This window comes from Nicotiana sylvestris, chromosome 9 (genome assembly GCF_000393655.2).
Source record: "Nicotiana sylvestris chromosome 9, ASM39365v2, whole genome shotgun sequence".
NCBI classification, from domain to species: domain Eukaryota; kingdom Viridiplantae; phylum Streptophyta; class Magnoliopsida; order Solanales; family Solanaceae; genus Nicotiana; species Nicotiana sylvestris.
The window spans coordinates 5,352,679-5,373,195 of NC_091065.1; the positions used below are offsets into that span (position 1 = coordinate 5,352,679).

General features: G+C 37.9%; 1 protein-coding gene across 1 annotated transcript; it reads left to right on the plus strand.

The window, feature by feature from the left end:
* Window positions 1–1,535: 1,535 nt before the first annotated feature.
* LOC104217267 (molybdopterin biosynthesis protein CNX1) lies at window positions 1,536–20,099 on the plus strand. Its single transcript, XM_009767460.2, has 13 exons — window positions 1,536–1,756; window positions 3,039–3,165; window positions 5,030–5,160; window positions 6,435–6,536; window positions 6,628–6,711; window positions 7,932–8,159; window positions 8,547–8,734; window positions 8,834–8,938; window positions 9,786–10,094; window positions 12,750–12,907; window positions 12,995–13,101; window positions 13,959–14,015; window positions 19,713–20,099. The coding sequence occupies exons 1-13, from the start codon at window positions 1,568–1,570 to the stop codon at window positions 19,929–19,931; spliced, it is 2,004 nt and encodes a 667-aa protein (XP_009765762.1). The 5' UTR covers window positions 1,536–1,567; the 3' UTR covers window positions 19,932–20,099.
* Window positions 20,100–20,517: the final 418 nt, after the last annotated feature.

Consider the following 20,517-nt stretch of genomic DNA (forward strand, 5'->3'; position numbering starts at 1 on the left):
AAAAATTGTTTTATTTTGAATTTTTGGGAGTAATTCTCGCATAGGGCAAAAATCTCGTGCTTACACATAGTTTCTCCCCGAGCTCTTGAATTCAATTGATCTCCCGGGAAAAAAAAGTTTTCCCAATTTCGTCTATCAAAATCCTAACTCGATTTTTTTTATCCGGATCTTCTTGAATATGAAAAATCTATCTTTAATTCAACTTATTTTCATGAATTTGAGGTAAAACTCCATTGTATAGTGCTTTTACCGTTGATCTTAATTTTTTTTGCATGTGGGCTGAAACAACAAAAGAAGGAGAAATAAATATAAAACAACAAAATTAAAATTAAAGAGGAATTGATTGTTTCTATAGCAGATGCAGAGCAAAAAATATGGCCAAAATTGATAGAAATGCACCTGCATTTAGAAGGAATTTGAGCAAGACGAAGAGAATCTGAGAAGCAATCCAAACTTTGTAAGTTTATTATGTAAACAAATTGGATAAAAACCTACACCTGTATTTATTTAAAAGTTACACATATTATTTGTGTAGGGAAAAAAGCCACGTATTTGATTTATTTGTAAGAGCTAATATGAAATATCTTAAATAACCTCAAACTTTATAAAAAAAGACTTTAAGCATACATGCCAAAACTGCAACTTTTCTAATATATAGTAAAATACAGATAAATGAATTTAAATGATATCAGAGAAAAAAATGTAGACATATTCTTATTATCCTTATTTGCAACAATAACGTTAAATGATATTTACACACTTTATTTAAAACTATAAAATATATACTCAATACGTACAATTTCGACAAATAAAATGTATTTAATAAGTCGGTCTCCTAGATTAGTTATTTAAATAAAATTATGTGACAAGTTCAATGGGCATTTATATATTATGCATATCCTAGTTAGTTTTAGGTTTTATTTAGCTTTTGAAAATAGGCATATTCACGTATATTTAGCTTAGTTGTCTAAATAAAATTATGGGACAAGTTCATGAGACATCTATGTATTATGTATATTTTAAAGTTAATTTTAGGATTTATTTTAGCTTTTGAAAATAAATATATCCACGTTTTTTTGGAACTGAAATCTGAAATAATATTTGAAGATTACTTCAAATAACAAATGGTTTATCAAATAGCTAATTATTTCAACTTCAAACTTGAAATATAGAATTTGAAATTTGAAGAAAAAGTTTGAGGAATTTTTATTTTTATTTTTTTAATTTTCACTCCCATAAATTCTAGCTTATTTTCATGTCCAATATACAAATTTTTTTTTTCAAATGCTCTTTTCAACTTCAACTTTACATATTTTATTTTTCAAATATCAACCAAATCATGTCCAAACATTAACAATAATGAGAACTCTATTTTTCCTCTTTCATGAAAACTTTATTTTAACTAGTTAAAAGTTTATTAGTATTATTTGCTAACTTTATGTCACTTTCACATTTATCTATTGATTTAATTATTTCTTCATTGGTCCAACTATTGGAAATATTTATATACCCCTCCATTCTACTACCAGTTGAATTGACTCATTGGTAGTACTGAAGAGCCAAAAGAATGGGCGAAAATGGAGGAACCCAAATCTCAAACAAGATGATACCTGTTGAAGAAGCACTTGACATGGTTCTAAGTGTAGCTCAGCGGCTGCCACCTGTAACTTTGCCTATTCACGAAGCTTTAGGCAAAATCTTGGCTGAGGATATTACTGCCCCTGACCCTCTTCCTCCATATCCTGCTTCTATTAAGGTATTTTTTTCGCATTTATGTACTGTTTTATCAATTGGGTATTGCTACTTTTTGGTATATTCTCTGTACTTGTTAAGTGTGTGTGTGTGTGTAGTACCATGTTAATATTGATTGACTATTTTGGTGCTTAAAAACTTAAATCTTGGAATTATGCTTAAAAACTCAATTAAAGTATTTATATTTCTCGCATTTATGTACTGTTTTATCAATTGGGTATTGCCTCTTTTTGGTGTAAACATGTTAAGGGGTGTGTGTATAGTTAGTACATGACAATGTTGATTGACTATTTTTGGTGCCTAAAAATTGAATGTATGTGTGTGTATATATATATATATACACACACACATATGTATGTATGTGTGTGTGTACGTATATATACATACATATATATGTAGTGTTAGTATGTGTGTGTGTCTGTGGGTTGTACATGTTAATGTTGATTGACTATTTTTGGTGCTTAAAAATTTAATCTTGGAATTATGCTATATATATATATATACATGTGTGTGTGTGTGTTGTACATGTTAATGTTGATTGGCTATTTTTGGTGCTGAAAAGCTGAAACTTCTAATTATGCTATGGGTTCCGTGTGAAAGTTGTTATCTTTCTTGGCTGAGTATATCACTGCCCCTGATCCTCTTCCTCCATAGCCTGCTTCTATTAAGGTATTTTTTTCTCCACATATATGTACTGTTTTAGCAATTGGGTATTGTCCATTTTTGTATGTATGTTGTAGGTTAGAGGGCCATGCCCATTATCCCCTAGTTTCCATGGATGCAGTTAGTCATAAGGGTTGGCCCCGAATGGATTTCTCATAAGTAATATATATATATATATATATAGTTCTGCAATGGGATCTCTCTGAAAGTTGTTGTCTTTCTCGAGTCAATGCCTTCTTTGCAGCCCCCTATTCCCAGGTTGCGGTGCCTAGACTCTGTGTGTGTGTGTGTGGGGGGGGGGGGTTGGAAGGGGTAGGCAGTGAAGGAAGAAAAGTGGTCCCTGTAAGGACAACCTGATGGTTAATAGGCCACTGTTTGAATGACGGTATCACGAGTTGCAATCTGGGGGATTTTCGGCTACCGCTGTCCAAATGGACATGATTTTTTTTAGATAAGACAGGATACGAGGTAGAAACTATAGCAATTCGGAAGATGAAATCAAAATGGGAGATGGTGAAAGGATAAATAAAAGACTCTTAGTGCTTATTGATAAAGATTTCATATCTATTGTTGTCTCTTTGAAGGGTATGGTTAACTTTTCTTTTCGGGTGGACCTGTTTCAGGACGGGTATGCCGTTGTTGCCGCTGATGGACCTGGTGAATATTCTGTAATTGCTGAATCAAGAGCAGGAAATGATGGAGTTGGTGTGACGATTACCCCTGGAACTGTTGCATATGTAACTACTGGAGGTCTGTTTGTTCAGATATTGTGGTTCCATCAATATTGTTAAAATATTTATGCCTAGACGATATATTTTCTCTTGTTAATCTTGGTAGATATTTTGAATTATATCCAAAAATAAGAAAATAAGATATCGTTTTATAGGAAAAAATTGATGTGTGACATCTATGTGCGACCACTTGTTAGATGTCTTAAACTAAACTTCAATTTTATTGAATCTATAAGGATCAAGTTAAGGTATGTCAAATTGTCCTTAGGGTTTTCTAGAAAATCTCTACTCTTACTGGTCATGAAAATTTGAAGTCCTATGACATGATATCCTCAGTGAAAGTCGGGCCCCTCTTGAACCGTAGCCAACGGTTGGTGAAACCGTGCCACATGGTTTGACTTGGGGTCTTGATTCTTCAATTCTCAAGACTCCAATTATGATATTCTCTACTTGAATCCTCCAAGTGACTCTTTAAACATCTTCTAGTCAATTGTTGAAGATCATGCAACTTCTCAGCGTGCATCCCTCGGGCGTTCTTGGACTTGGAGCGAGTCAATGATCCACTAGATAATTCGGTGTCATCTTCAATAGTCTCCACTCTTCCCCGGGCTATCTAGGATCGTATCAACAACACTGCTTGAATGTGGCGTCTTAGTACATCCATCGACAAGGCAAATAAAAAATGACTAAGAGTTGATCCTTAGTGCAACCCCCTCACGACCGAGAAGTGCTTCGAATCTCCTCCCACAGTCCTAACCCAGGTTTAGCGCCATGATACATATCCTTAATCGCCCTAGTGTATGTTACAAGCATACCACTAGTCTCCAGACATAGAACATCCTTCGGGACTTTGTTATAAGCTTTTTCTAAGTCAACGAACACCATATGCAAGTCCCTCTTTCTCTCTCTATACTGCTCCACCAACCTCATTACAAGGTGAATGGCTTCAGTAGTTGATCGCCTCGGCATGAATCCGAACTGGTTCTCGGAAATGGATACACTTCTCCTCACTCTTACTTCCACTACCCTCTCCCAAACTTTCATGGTGTGCTTAGCAGCTTGATACTCCTATAGTTGTTGCAATTTTGGATATCACCCTTATTCTTGTACAATGGAATCATCGTACTCCACCTCCATTTTGCTGGCATCTTCGTCGTCTTGAAAATGACATTAAATAACCTAATAAGCCACTCAGCGTTCTTCCAAAATTTCACAGGGATCTCGTCTAGCCCGATTGCTTTTTCCTACTCATCTTACGCATAGCCCCACAACCTCTTCAACCTTTATGCGCCTGCAATACCCAAAATTTCGACGACTCTGGGAGTGCTCTAAATCTCCCGGCATAGTGTTCCTAACCCCTCTTGGGAATGACTTGTGTATCAAGCTCACTTCCCCGTCCGCTTCACGAGTCACATAACTGAACTTATTACGTTTTAGTCCTGTTCAACTTGAACCCTTTAGACTCCAAGGTTTGTTTCCAAACCTCCAACATGGATAATTTATTCAAATGACAAAATTGCCTTTCTTCCAAAGCCATTTCTTTATACATTCAGGCATTTCCAACGTTATAATTGAAAACAAGACTTTATCCAATTTAAAAGCAAACGCATGTTTTAGATTATGCACCATGTATACCATTTGTGATAGTATAAACCAAACATCCACCAAGAAATGCATGTGCACTACATAATAAATGAATTATTAATCCACGTATTACAATCTTTTCTTTAAAGATAATGAGCAATCTGGTCCAGTTCAGTGGATGTAATTGCTACTTTAATGGGTTTAGAAGCTAGGTAGCTCTATTACTTTTCGACAAATGGTCATCCAACTAGTACTGTTTTGTGTGTCAATTGATTTCTCCATGTTGTCCACTTATCCAGGTCCAGTGCCTGATGGTGCTGATGCGGTTGTGCAAGTCGAGGACACTGAATCAATTTCAGCTGCTTCATCTGAACTGAAGCGAGTGCGAATATTGAAGCAAACTAGCCCTGGGGTTGATATTCGTGCAGTGGTAAGAACTTGATGCTGTATCTTAGGTATGTCTTCTGCATTTATGGTTTTGAAAAAAATGGTTGCTTGTAGGCTGGAAGAATTGCTTTTGGAAACGACTTTCTAATTGTGTTTCATTTTCTGAAAAGCAAAATATTTGTTTTCCGGAAAACATGTAGAAGACAACTGCTTTATTTCTTAGAACAAACATACCAATTAGTGGAGATTAAACAAACAATGTATTTACCATGTTATCTAAAAACGATTTTACATATATACATGTCTGTGTTTGACCTCATTCTAGAGAGAATGAGTGAAGAGGCAGATTGCATTCCGATTTCTGCCATGGTTGAGCAATAGAAATCTGGATATTGGCATGAATATTTCGGAATATTGATCCATGGATTTTGATAAGTGTTTTCATATTTTGAAGTGATTAGTTTGTATTAACTAGAGCCTCTAGTACATAAAATGTTTGGCAATGAGCTGCAACTCAGACCTAATGATACATTAAGCTGACTGAAGTTTGTTTCTGCACTACTGCTGATTGGTGCGGCTATTGGCAATTTGTGCAACCCTAGGGTTGGTCTATATGACGGAGAAGTGAGCTTAATGGTCAGTTTGGTCTTTTTGCGAGTCAGAACTATTGATAGCTTACAGCATAGTTTGGTCTTTTTGCGAGTCAGAACTATTGATAGCTTACAGCATAGTAGTGCATGTTAACTTGTTATCTTTTGCTCGAATATGACAACCCACTAATTTTGAGTCAAGTCAGTTTTAATGCATCTTCATAAAATTCTTTTGCCCCCTGAGAGCCATAAAGTATATATTCCCTCCGTCCCAATTTATGTGACACTCTTTCCTTTTTAGTCTGTCCCAATAAGAATGTCACCTTTCTATATTTAGAAACAATTTAACTTCAAAATTTTCATTTTACCCTTAATGAGATGATTTATGGCCACACAGATGTAGAAGACTTATTCTAGACCACAAATTTCAAAAGTTTTCCGTTCTTTCTTAAGCTTCCTGCCAAATCAAACGGTGCCACATAAATTGGGATGCAGGGAGTATTTCTTTTGGAATACTGCATATTTACGACTTTTTTTGGGTAAAAGCATATTTGAGAAAATGTTCTCCTTATAGCTGCTTGAACTTTATTGTTGAGCTGTTCTTTTTGGAAAGGAGGCTATAGGACTTGAAAATGGAACAATTGCTTTTAATTACTTAACTCATTTTGACAACCACTGAGAGTGCTCAGTTGGTCCTTTCTAACTGCTTTAAAATTTTCTTTTCCAGGGATCTGACATTGCACAGGGTACTATCGTAATGCAATCTGGGGAGCGATTAGGTGCTGCGGAAATTGGTCTACTTGCCACAGTAGGTGTTGTCACAGTGAAGGTATTTGTTTTATTTCCTTGCAGTTTCAATGCTATATAACTCATAATGGCTGCCTATTTCTTATGTTGCATTTCGGATTGCTGATATACAGGTTTACCCTAGTCCAAAAGTTGCCGTCTTATCAACAGGGGATGAGCTTGTAGAACCAACAGTTGGGAGATTAGACCGTGGTCAGGTTGTGGAAGCTACTATGACGTTCCTTTTAAAGAAAAATTACCTGATGCTCACAGTGGCGATGCAGTTGCCATGATAATAACACTTCTGTCTGCATTAGTTTGTGACTTCAAAAAGAAGCACCTTAATCTGAATATCTAAAACATCTCATCTATAATATCATTATTCTGGAATGTTGAGCATAGATATCTAAATTGTTTGCATTCACGCTTCGAAATCCCATTTAGTTTCACCTCAACGCCGCTCTTCTTATGCTGACTAAACTTGCAGTGCATATATTTAGCTTTACTTCTACTTATCCTAAAACCCTTAATCTCTAGAATCCTTCTCCAAAATACAAGCTTTTGGTTGATTCCCTCGCTGGTTTCGTTAATTAGCACTGTTAAGCTCGATATTAATTGAAGCAATGTGTTTTGATCTCGTTACATGGTATTGGACAATCCTCCCCTCAAGAGCTAGGTTTTGAGATTCAGTTAGGCCCAATGTCTATTTCTTCACATAGTATCGTAGCCAGACTCAAGCTATCCCTGTTGTTGGGTTTCTCAATGTTAGGCTCCGTGTTATGTTATCGATGCTCCAATTGTCCAGTCTTGGGTGTGCGAGGGATTAAAGTCCCACATTGATTGAGAGTGGATTGTGGTCTCCTAATATGTCTTGGGCAATCCTCTCCTGAAGAGTTAGACCAAAGATCCATTTCTTCACAAGCACAATATCGTCAACAAGTAGCATGCACTATAGGACCTCTTCTTACATTATATTACATTTGTTGATATATCAACAAATATTTCAACCAATTTGAATTTTATATTATTCTTAGAAAACCTTTATCTTTTGGACCTGTTCTCTTACAATTTCAAAACCATGGTGAAACTTCGTCAACTAAATATTGAGAAATATCAATTATAGAACATTCACTTGTGCACCCATAACCTAATCGTACTTGTCAGATTGGGTGTTATTCTTTCGCTAGCTTGCAGCTTTTCTTTCATGGAAATTCTTCAATAAATTTCCTTTTTCTATTATTCGTATATTGATGAGATTTCGTCAACTAAATATGAGGAATCTGTCTTCCTTCCTTTCTTTCTTGTTATGCTCAGGTATCTTATACATAATTCCCTCCTGTTCATTGTATGGTTACTATAGTACTTGTAATTGACTACATTATTTGCAAAGATATTCGCCTCTGGCGTATTTTACTTAATTTCTATTTGTCACAAGCAGATTAGGGACTCCAATCGTGCAATGATCCTAACTGCTGCAACACAGCAGCAATGCAAAGTTCTCGATCTCGGTATAGCTCGTGACGATGAGCAGGAGATTGAGACGACGCTAGACAATGCATTTGCTTCTGGAATTGACATCCTTGTCTGCTCTGGAGGTGTTTCCATGGGAGACCGGGATTTTGTGAAGCCTTTACTTCAAAAGAAAGGGAGAATATTGTTTCAGAAGGTAATGCTGGCAATTTCTGTTTACAGATTTTGGGAACTTGTATTTTCAAAGGGTAATGCTCACTGCGTATGCTTATGGGATTGAGCTGGGAGCGTGTGCTATACATTAATGTTTCTTTCTTGTATCTACACACGTCTTGTATCTATGGAATCAGAGAAATAATTACTTTAGGGCTTTTTCACTTTTGTCTGGTGGCCCAATATAATTACGGGCTGTAGCTCAAATATACAAAACATATACCGTGATTATGTATATTGTATGTATATTTATGTATATTGTATGTATATACACAGATATACATCAGTGTTTCTTCTTTGTATATACACACGTCTTGTATATATGAAATCAGGGAAATAATTACTTTATTTGCATTCTTTGCAAATCCAGGTTCTCATGAAACCAGGAAAGCCTATCACATTTGCTGAGATCGTTCCCAGATCATCCAACGGGACTTCCGGGAAGATTCTTGCATTTGGGCTACCTGGAAATCCCGTGAGCTGTTTAGTCTGTTTCCATCTCTTTGTGGTTCCAGCCATTCGACACATCTCTGGGTGGGCAAACCCTCATCTTCCAAGGTTGCCAAGAGTGCCCCTCAATCCTTTTTCTATTCAACATTTGGTTGATTAATAGTCGTTCAATTTCACTAAAGCAGTATCTGTTTCTAATAATTGTAGAGTGCAAGCTCGTGTAAAGCATTCAATTAAGACAGATCCTTTCCGTCCAGAATACCATCGAGCTATTATCTCCTGGCAGTTGAACGATGGGTCGGGTTCCCAAGGGTAAGCAGTCTTATTTTCTGTTTTTGTTTCTCTTTCTTTCAGAACATGCAGTTCCATCCAACTATAATCCTTGAACAGTAAATTTTGAGAGTTAGTTTCATATCATTTTCCAAATGTATTCATCAAAATATCATTTTCCAAGAAGGGGAGCCTTGGCGTAACTGGTAAGTTGCTGCCATGTGACCAGGAGGTCACGGGTTCGAGCCGTGGAAACAACCTCTTGCAGAAATGCAGGGTAAGACTGCGTACAACAGACCCTAGTGATCCGGCCCTTCTCCAGACCCCGCGCATAGCGGGAGCTTGGTGCACCGGGCAGCCCTTAAAGTATCATTTTCCAAATGCACTTACTGGTGTCATAGATGCTGGTTTTCCTGGATTTTTAGCCTATTGTAGCTCCCTTGTTTATTCTTTGTCCAATGTATTGCATATTGCAAATTATGAAGTGCTTAATATACGATCTTTTTCAGTGATAAAAAATCATTTGATGTGAATGCTATTCATTTTACTTTGCTTTGTAGTCTTGGATGTACAATATTTCATGAAGTCCAAATTTGACCTATTTGTAACACATTCGTGCTTTTAACCGGTACATAGATCATAAGATTGTACATTTTTGCTTCTTCATTGTTTCTCCTGTAAAATCCTAAGGGGTTGTTTGGTTCAAATCCTAAAAGATTCATTTGAACCCAAGTAGAGCAGGCGATTCATTCATTGGTTGATATTTTGTTTCGGGGAAGGAGAGAAGAGGGGTCAAGATTAAGATGTCCAATACTTCGTTCATACTTTATTAGCAGACTGTTGCAGTGGATGGCATCAAATGCTTCTTTTTCCCCTTTATGATTTACAGGTTCATGGCTGAGAGTACAGGTCATCAAATTAGCAGTCGACTTCTCAGCATGAAGTCAGCCAATGCTTTATTAGAGCTTCCGGCTTCAGACACTTCATTACCTGCTGGTGCTTTAGTGTCTGCAATTTTGATTTCTGATATAAGCAATTCGCCAGGGAGCAGGAGTTTGCAATTGCCAGACTTGAGTAGCGTCCAACAAGAACATAAGCCAGCAGCTGCAAATACTGGCAGTTGTGAAGATTCTGAATTTAGGGTAGCTATTCTTACAGTAAGTGATACTGTTGCCGCAGGATTGGGACCTGATCGCAGGTAATTTATAGCAGGGAGCCACTTCTCTTCTATATTTGCCATTGTATCAAGTTGCTCCTTTGTTTTGACCTTATGTTCCATATATTTCAATATTTCATAATATCTTATTACATGCACTCTTATCTTTTCTCCTTTCTTCCTTCTGCTTATTTTTCTACTCCTAAAGAGGACGACCTTCAAACTTTGTAGTCATGGGAAATCATTGTTAAGAAAGAAACTCTTATTTTCATTTGCCTCCATAGCCACTATAAATGACCTACATCTATCTCTCGGTAAAAATTACTTCATTTACTTGATTACTTCCAAGGCCACTATAAATGACTACTCTAACTACTCTATCTCTTGAGTGAACCACTCTTTGTCCACAAATGACTACTCTAACCAGTGTTGTCAAAGGCGAAAAGCTCTAAAAAGCGCTCTAGGTCAATTGGGGCTTTAAGCGCAAAGCGCAATTTAAGTGGGGGCTTTAGTTAAAAAAGGCGCAATGCTAGAAAAAATAAAAATATATATGTAATTCAATAGAAAAGTAACAAATTCATTTATATTGTTTTCCTTAACAACTAATACATTTATTTGCCGATTATATTTATAGTCTAGCATTGCTCCATTCAAGATAGAACTCATGGGCAATAAGGGGCATGTCTTGGTGCTCTGCCTCAACTTAAGTGAGGCGAAGCGCCCTCCCTGAGCTTTTTTGAGCTTTAGGGCTTAAGTGCGCCTTAAATGAGCCTTTGACAACATTGACTCTAACTACTCTCTATCTTGAGTTTACCACTCTTTGTCCGGAGACATATTGGCGCAACTGGCACACCACTTCTCAGTTTAAAATTGAAAGAGATGCATCAGGATACACCTTTTTGGTTCGTGATTCCAAAAGGGTCACTCTAGTGATGCAAAAGGAAAAGTGGCAAATCTGATATTGCTCCATGTAAAAGTGAAGCATGTGGGTACTCAGGCTCTTCTACGAATATTAAGCTACTTCCTATTACTTGGTGTTTGAATGACTTCTTTCCCCCACCTCTATCTTATAAAGAGAGAACTTGCATCAGGATACACCTTTTTGGTTCGTGATTCCAAAGGGGTCACTTTAGTGATGCAAAAGGAAAAGCGGCAAATCTGATATTGCTCCATGTAAAAGTGAAATGTGTGAGTACTCCGACTCTTTGCTACAAATATTAACTACTTCCTAGTGTTCGGTGTTTGAAGTGCTCCCTTCCCCCACCTCTTTTACATAAAGAGAGAAGTTGCATCAGGATACACCTTTTTGGTTCATGATTCCAAAAGTGTCACTTTAGTGATGCAAAGGGAAAAGTGGCAAATCTGATATTGCTCCATGTAAAAGTGAAACATGTGAATACTTGGACTCTTTGCTACAAATATTAAGCTACTTTGTTACTTGGTGTTTGAATGTCTCCCTTCCCCCACCTCTTTTATATAAAAAGTGAAGTTGCATTAAGATACACCATTTTGGTTCGTGATTCCAAAAGGGTCACTTTAGTGATGCAAAAGGAAAATAGCAAATCTGATATTGCTCCATGTAAAAGTGAAACATGTGAGTACTCAGACTCTTTGCTACAAATATTAAGCTACTTCCTATTACTTGGTGTTTGAATGGCTCGTGTATCGTTAATTAGGAACCCATCACTTTAGCTTCCAGAAGAGGCAAGGTTTACCATCCTAAATGATAAAACAACTGGGAGGATTCCTTGTGGTAGTCATGTTTGAGAAGTTGAAACTTCGCGGCAGGCATATGCACTTTGACAAGCCTTTCTCCCCAAAAGAATTAGCTCTGCTTCTATTTTTTCCTTGGTTTTTGCTGAGATAAAAGAACTACTGCTGTACAATTGATTTGATCTGATGGTATTTCTTTTCTTTCCACTTAAAATGTCTCATTTGCAAGTGAACATTTTGTCAAATGCGTAGATATTCTATTTTGGGTTCATCATAAGCTGATTACTTAAAAAAAAGGGCTACTCGGTGCACTAAGCTCCGGTTATGCACGGGGTCCGAGGAAGGGCCAGAGCGTATTGAGTATTTTTTACGCAGCCTTACCTTACATTTCTACAAGAGGTTGTTTCCGCAACTTGAACCCCTGACCTCTTCCTGGTAACACAGAGGCAGCTCTTATCATTACGCCAAGGTCCCCTTCCATAGGCTGATTCCTTTCTCTGCAATAACATTATTTTTTGTTAAAGAAATGGATCTTGGCCCTAAATCAATCCCAAAAGCTAGCTCAAGAGGTAAGGATTGCTCAAGCCATACTAAGGAAATCACTCATCCCTTAAAGCACCGATGTAGGACTCTTCACACCCGACGCCCCTCATGCCCAGGGATGGACATATGGAGCGTGGGAATTTAATGAGGGCCCAACATCGGGAAATGAGAATTGAGATGAGTGCAGCTCTGGTACCATGTTAAAGAAATAAATCTTGGGCCTACCTTAACCCCAAAAGCTAGCTCAAGAGGCGAGGATTGTCCAAGCCTAAGGAGACCACTCATCCCTTAAAGCACCGATGTGGGACTCTTCACAGTTTTCACCTTGGATAAATATACATGGCTGCTTGATATTTTCTTGCTTCCATAATATGTTAGAACCCATTAGAAAGGCTCCCCTTCCCTGATTATCAACTGATTTGATGCTATATGATCTCGCAGTGGTCCAAGGGCAGTTTCTGTCGTCAATTCATCGTCAGAAAGGCTTGGAGGGACAAGTGTAGTTGCAACAGCTGTTGTGCCAGATGATGAGCAAAAGATAAAAAACATGTTGCAGATGTGGAGTGATGTTGACAAAGTGGATCTTATTCTTACCCTTGGTATGTTCCTAAGTTATTATGGTCATGGTCCCATTTCTTTGCCGAGCTGATAATATTTTTATTAATTACTCTTACTGGATGAGTCAGGTGGGACCGGCTGTACGCCAAGGGATGTTACCCCTGAAGCTACCAAAAGTATGATACAGAAAGAAACACCCGGTCTTCTCTATGTTATGATGCGAGAAAGTCTGAAGGTATCAAAGTTCTCATATCACTGTTATTCCATTGGCATTTTATTCAATTGCATATGTATTAAATTTGGTAAAATTTGGCAGATAGTTTATACACCCTTGTCTGTATAACCTTCACCTAGTTCATTGCCGAAACTATGGGGGCGTTGAAAAACAATGAAAAGATAGAACTAGGTGCACAACCACATGCTCATGTCACAAGGTCTTTGTCGTTTGTTACCACTTCTGAAAAGAAGATAATGTACTTTACAGGTAAAAGATTAGGATAAGAAGACATTCTATGACGTTGTAGGGAGACAACAACAGACCAAGTACTTAGTTGAATTTTTCCCGTCTGCCTAACTTTAATAGACAGAGTTATCCAGTGGATAGTCGAGGTGTCGAGGTGTCTGTAAGCTGGTCCAGACACAGCTGTTATCCAAAAAAGTATATAAATGAAATAAAAGGGAGAAGGAGCAAGCTTTGAAGCTGACTCTGTTCTAGACCAAAAGAGCTGTATCCCAAGCTGCACCCCACCCACCACGAAAAGTATCTCAAGCTTTGAAGTTGACTCTTTTCCTTAAGTATAAAAATGAACGTCGAGAATTCAAGTTAAGCAAGTGAATTTTCTGTCTGCCTTTCTGGTGGCCTTCTTGTATAAAAGCAACGAGGGATGTGTATTATCAAACAACTAATGACGTGACCTTCCTTAGATAACATCAAATATTTAATCTTCCTCAGGATTACTATATATCTCTGTTAGCCCTTCTCTGATGGTTGAACATTTCGCACGCTTACGCAAGGCAGCTATAAATTTTTTCCCTGACCTAGAAAAATATTTGAATTTCTTCTAATTTCATGATGCATCTGACTTCACACAGGTAACACCTTCTGCAATGCTCTCACGTGCAGCAGCTGGAATAAGAGGATCAACACTGGTAAGACCACAAGTCCAATCGTATCTTTATTTGCATGAACCACAAAACACTCCAACACAAGTTAGCCCAAAGTTCCCTCATATGGTTGATAAGCTTAGCCTAAAGTTGTTTCCTTGAGTTATGTTGCAAAGGCCCAAACCAGTTAGCCCATTATGAAATAATTAAAGACCCATTTCTTATAGAGATCCAAGCCATCTCAACTAAAGAAAAGAAAACAGACGTGGAAATAGAGAAAGACACTGTCGACAATCACGAAGGAATTGCAGAGGCAAAACCTTCGACCAAGGCAGCCAGTGACAATGCCATGGTTCTCATCAACGAAATGGAACAACCAGTGACAGAGGATCAAGACAATACCGACATGCAGACTGGGGAGGGGAATTTCTTGGGGGATTGGGGCATAGAAGATGTTCTTCCTTTAAACTCTCTAATCAATGAAGAAGAGGAGGACCCAGAGTTTAACGCTCCAATTTGGGTGCATCAGAATATTATCAGATTGAGCAAAGAATTTGGGATGGAATTTGAAGGGTGTGAGAAAGAAGCTTTCCAGTTATTTATGAAAATAGATGGCAAGAGGCGCAATGCAATGGAGTTTTCATCATCAACAATGGAAGCAGCCACTCCAAAAAAGAAAGAAAGTAAAGAAGTAAGAAACTTAGACATCGGGAGCAAATTCAAAAGTAATGGCACCAGGAGCAAGGGGGTATATGGCCTTAGATAATAAATGATGATTAAAGTTGTTTCTTGGAATGTTAGGGGTCTAAATAGATATAGGAAGAGGGAGTTGATAAAAAATATGATGAGCAGTTGGAAGGCAGAAATCTACTGTTTTCAAGAGACCAAAGTAGAAGGGGAAATTAGAGACATTGTCAGAGACTTGGGTGCGTATAGGTGGGTGAAATTTGCTCAACTAGAAGCAAGTGGTACGAGAGGGGGTATTTTAGTTATGTGGGATAGTAGGGTATGGGAAGGGGAAATCAGTAGTGTGGGGATGTAATCCATTACAATCAAGTTCAGTGGTAAAACACAAGAGTTTTTATGGCATTTATCCAGCATTTATGCTCCCAACGATAGAAGGGAAAGAGAAGAAGTATGGTGGGAGGTGGGTGCTGCGACGGGTTTATTCCCTGGGCCTTGGGTAGTGTGTGGGGATTTCAATACTATTAGATACCCGTCAGAGAAGAAGAATTGCAACAGATTCACCAGATCAATGGCAGATTTCTCTGAATTTATCAATGATATAGGGCCAGTAGACTTGCAATTGTTGGGAGGTAGTTTCACTTGGAAGAAAGGGGTTGAACACAATATTGCTGCTAGATTGGATAGGTTTCTAGTATCTGAGGAATGAGATGTAAGGTTTAGGAAAATCAAACAGTCTATACTTCACAGGGTCACATCAGATCACTCTCCTCTGTTGCTTCAAAGTGGGAACTGGGAACCAGTTAAATCCTATTTCAAATTTGAAAACTGGTGGTTATTGACTGAAGGCTTTAAAGAGAGAGTCAAATGTTGGTGGGAATCTTTCTTCTGTGAAGGTAGACCGATTATGTTCTAGCTTTCAAATTGAAAGCCCTAGAGGAGAAACTCAAAGAGTGGAGCAAATCAATACAAGGCAGTTTGAAGATGCAGAAACTGAATATACTTGCCAATTAGTTGAACTGGAGGAAACCCAAGAATGGAGGATGCTGAATGATGAAGAGAAACACAAAAAATACACCTTATTGATAGAGTTTGAGGAAAATGCTAGGAAGGAGGAGATAGCTTGAAGGTAAATGTACAGAGCTGTATGGTTGAAATAAGGGGACAGAAGTACCAAGTTCTTTCACAAAACTGCTAATGCACACAAAAGATACAACAACATTGATAACTTACAAGTGAACGGAGAAATTGTGGAGAATCCTGAAGATATCAAGAGGGAGATAGTTGCTTATTATCAAAATCTATACACAGAGACTGAGGATTGGCGTCCACACTGCAACCTAAGGGACTGTCCCACCATCAATACAGAAGATAACCAGATGCTATTGAGTCTTTTTGACCCACAGGAAATTTGGGAGAGTGTACACCATGGCATTCTATACTCAATGCGGGGAAGTGATAGGCTCATATGTGATTGCTGCTGTCCAAAACTTCCATGCAAATGGGACCTTTGAAAAGAGCTTCAATGCCACCTTGGTGGCTTTGATTCCAAAGAAGGTGGGAGCTAAAGAACTGAAAGACTTCAGGCCCATTAGCCTGATAGGAAGTTTCTACAAAATAATTTCAAAGATCATGGCAGAAAGAATCAAAAAAGTCATTGGCAAATTGGTGGACACTCAACAGATGGCCTTTATCAAAGGTAGGCAAATCATGTATCCTATCCTAACTGCAAACGAGTGTGTTGATGTTAGAATGAAGAGCAAGAAACCTGGCATTCTATGTAAGCTAGACATAGAAAAAGCTTATGACCATCTGAATTGGGAATTCTTGCTGGGAGTATTAATAAAGATGGGCTTTGATGAGAGATGGATCAGGTGGATCAAATTTTGTTTGTGGATCAAGTTTTGCATCAACACTGTTAAATTCTCAATTCTGATAAATGGTTCTCCGGCTAGTTTTTTCTCTTCACAGAGAGGTCTGAGGCAGGGGGATTCTATATCCCTCTTTTTATTTATTCTGGCAATGGAAGGTTTAAACAACCTGTTTAAATCTGCCAAGGCGAACAACAGGATCAGGGGTTTCAGGGTAAATTATAGAGATCCAGTGTCAGTAGAGGTTACTCATCTGCAATATGCAGATGATACTTTGGTGTTTTGTGATGCTGATAGAGACCAGGTGCTTCTTTTGAGAGTGATATTCATCTTTTTTGAAGCTATTTCTGGATTACACATTAACTGGAATAAGAGCTTCATCTATCCAGTTAATGAAGTAATGGAGATTCATAGCTTGGTGAATATTCTGGGAGGAAGAGTAGGAACCTTGCCAACAGTCTATCTTGGAATGTCTCTTGGAGCAAAAAGCAAATCTAAAGGGATCTGGAATGATGTAGTTGAGAAGTGTGAAAAGAAATTAATTAGCTGGAAGAGTCAATATTTATCCATGGGAGGAAGACTTACACTAGTTAATAGTGTATTGGATGCTATGCCAACTTATATGATGCCACTATTTCCTATGCCTGCAAGTGTAGCAAAAAGACTTGATGCCATGAGAAGAAACTTCTTATGGCAAGGTGCGAGTGAGAAGAGCAAAATCCATCTGGTCAGATGGGATGTCCTTACAATAAGCAAGAAGGAAGGAGGGATGGGGGTTAGGAATCTGAAAATTACAAAACCAAGGTCTGATGATGAAGTGGCTATGGAGGCTTGCCACAACAGAACATTCCTTGTGGAAAAATGTAATTGAGGTAAGGTATGGGAAGGAAGGCAGCTGTACAACCAAATCTGTGAATAGCCCTTATGGGGTTAGCCTGTGGAGGTCCATCAGGAATCTATGGCCAAAATTCAGCAATAGGTCCAGCTTCAAAGTGGGCAATGGTATGAAAACTTCTTTTTGGGAAGACAAATGGCTTGGGCAGAGAACCTTGAAGCAGCTATTTCCAGACATTTACAATCTGAACCAACAAGGCTCATTTGTTGGAGAACTGTGGACAGTTCAAGGGTGGAATCTTACGTTCAGAAGACTCCTAAATGACGACTCCTAAATGGCTGGGAAATACAAAGGCTGACAGATTTTTATAGCATCTTAGAACTATTCAAAGGGACTTCCAGCTCTGAGGATAAGGTGTTCTGGCTAGGGGGGAAAGAAGACAAGTTTTCTGTCAAATCTGTGTATAAAGAGTTTAACCAATCTAATAATCAAATTGGATGTTGGCCATGGAAGATGATCTGGAAAGTAAAAATTCCATACAAAGTGGCATGTTTCACTTGGCTATTAGCTAGAGAAGCAGTCCTGACATAAGATTATCTACTCAAGAGAGGATATCAACTGAGGTCCAGGTGTCACTTATGCGAAGCTCAGGGGGAGACAATCAACCATATCTTTTTACACTGCAGAGTTACATATCAATTATGGAAGATATTCATCAACCTGAGGCGGATCCGGTGGGTTATGCCAGGGAGAATCAAAGAAGTTCTAACTAGTTGGAAAAGAGATGGGGATCATTTCAGTCAGAAGGAGAGATGGAAGATTGTCCCGGCTTGCATATGGTGGACAATATGGAAAGAAAGGAATCAAAGATGTTTCGAGGACAACCATAGTTCAATACAAAAGTTGAAGATGAGCTGTTTAATGCTTTTTTATTTTTGGTGTAAATAGGAGTATCTAGAAGAGTGAATGTATTTTTGATGTTTTAGACCAATTGTGAGTCTTGCTGATGTAGTTCTCCCTTCTGGTACTTTCATTGTAATTACTGGATGGTTACACTGATTTAGTGTGTAACCAATTTTATACTTAATACAAATATATTACCTTTTCAAAAAAAAAAGTTATTTCCTTGAGTAACACCAAAGATAAGGCATTTGTGGTTCTGTATTTGCATTCTTAGTCTTCCATTCTACTGAACTCCTTTCCTTAGCAAGTCGAATCTGAATGTTGAGTTTTAAAACTATGGTTGGTCTTTCATTTTATTGAATAATAAACTCTTTCAGCAAGTCAGAGAATTGAGTTTTAGAACTATGGTTGGTATTGCCATCAATTATGCATTTTCTCTCCCTAATCCAATGATTATTTCTATTGTTTGTTTGTCCATTGGTTTTCCTCTACATTTGTGTTTTAGGTATACGATGTTTTGCCTCCGGCAACAGGCATCACACTTCTATTACACTACCATAGTTGAAATTAATGGGAAAAAGAATCATGAAGATCTTCGATGTAATTTTATATCCATCCTTGCCCCTAGTGACTTGTTTGTTTTGTCTTCTAAAATTCCTCCGAATCACATAGTTAACTGCAGAAGGTAGCTAATTATCTGGCAGTTGACAATTGATTGCTCAGGGAATTAACAAAATTTCCCGAAAATAGCTACTTCTGCTGCAATCGTTAATCTCCTATGATTTGCACATGTTTCAAACTTTACAAGAAAGGGAATACTTAAAGTGAGTGTTGAGTTTTGATGGATTTCTTTATATGTGATCCATAGTTGCTGTTGTTTTCTTTCTAGTAATCGACATCGTATCCTGCTTCTTCTTTCCCAATTGTGTCTCCTTTTCTTAATCACTCGACTTATCCGAACCAGTGGCAGTCATAAGTAGACCTAGCTACTGAATAGCCAAGTAGAGGATTCAGATTTAGTTAGGCATTGGGAAACTCTCTTTTTCTCTATTAGAAATAGGGAAGCTGTTTAATCTGTGAAGTACAGCCACTCTTTTCTTTCTTATTTATAGCCAGGTGCAGCCTGCATTAAGTTGAAAGGATCAAAATGTAACAAAATTGAAGTGATCGACCCTATTCAATTTGGGATTTTTACACAAATTGTCGGTCAAATTCACTGTTTACTTTTTTCTAGCCAGTATACATTGATTATACAGTGTTATATACATGAATTAGTTTAGGCGATTTGGTGGACGGCTATTTGGGTTAATTCTTCCTTCAATTTCATCATTTTGTTAGAGATCTTGTGCTCTTCTGGCTACTGTGCCATGTTATTTGACCCTCTTATAATTTATGTCAAATTCTGAACCTGAAGAATCTTACCTTCGTTATGTTTCACAATGTTTTCAGATCATCAATATGCCAGGCAATCCAAATGCGGTTGCCGAGTGCATGGAAGCTTTGCTCCCCGCCCTTAAGCATGCGCTGAAACAGGTAAGGGGTGACAAAAGAGAGAAACATCCTCGTCATGTTCCTCATGCGCAAGCTGCTCCAACAGATACTTGGGAACGCAGTTACAAATTGGCTTCCAGTGGTGTCGAAGAACATGGTTGTTCATGTTCCCACTAAAATGTGACTTAACGAAATATTCCTGTGAATTTTCCGATGAGTTATGTTGTTATAGGTTACTGAAGTATTTTGTAATACTTGGCAAAGTTTACTTCTCAGTTCAGGAATATATACCAAAGACTCCAATTAATAGATTCAAATGCTAACGATCTATTCCTTCTTGTGATCTATCTCTTTGTTTGAACTGCCGATAATATCTATTTAACATTTACTGAATTGAGTTTTTATTTGAGATATGATCCTTCCATGTGGGAAATAAGACACACATTGTCAAAAGATGTCTGTTATGACGGCATTGTTTTTCACCTGAATTATGCTCTCTATTCGTTTCTCTATTTGATTGTAACAAAATAGACCTGTCTTTTACCATTTAGACCTCTCTAGTTAGCAACCCAAGTGACCAACCAGTATTTAGACCAGGCTGCCCCAAAGCAGAACGTGCCGCGAGGTAAACCATCAGATGGTGTAGATAAAATTTGAATTTCTGTTCTTGGCTGTGATGATGACAACTTGACTCTCAAGTTGATGGATTTGATGAGATGCTGAGACGGTTTGAGTGAGCTCAGACAAGCAACACCATGTGTAT

What these genes read in the sequence shown, in the direction of transcription:
- LOC104217267 (XM_009767460.2), top strand. Translation starts at nt 1,568, where the DNA reads ATGGGCGAAAATGGAGGAACCCAAATCTCAAACAAGATGATACCTGTT. An exon ending in CATATCCTGCTTCTATTAAG is followed by an intron (nt 1,757 to 3,038) that starts GTATTTTTTTCG and finishes GACCTGTTTCAG; the next exon opens with GACGGGTATGCCGTTGTTGC. An exon ending in GGATTGGGACCTGATCGCAG is followed by an intron (nt 10,095 to 12,749) that starts GTAATTTATAGC and finishes ATGATCTCGCAG; the next exon opens with TGGTCCAAGGGCAGTTTCTG.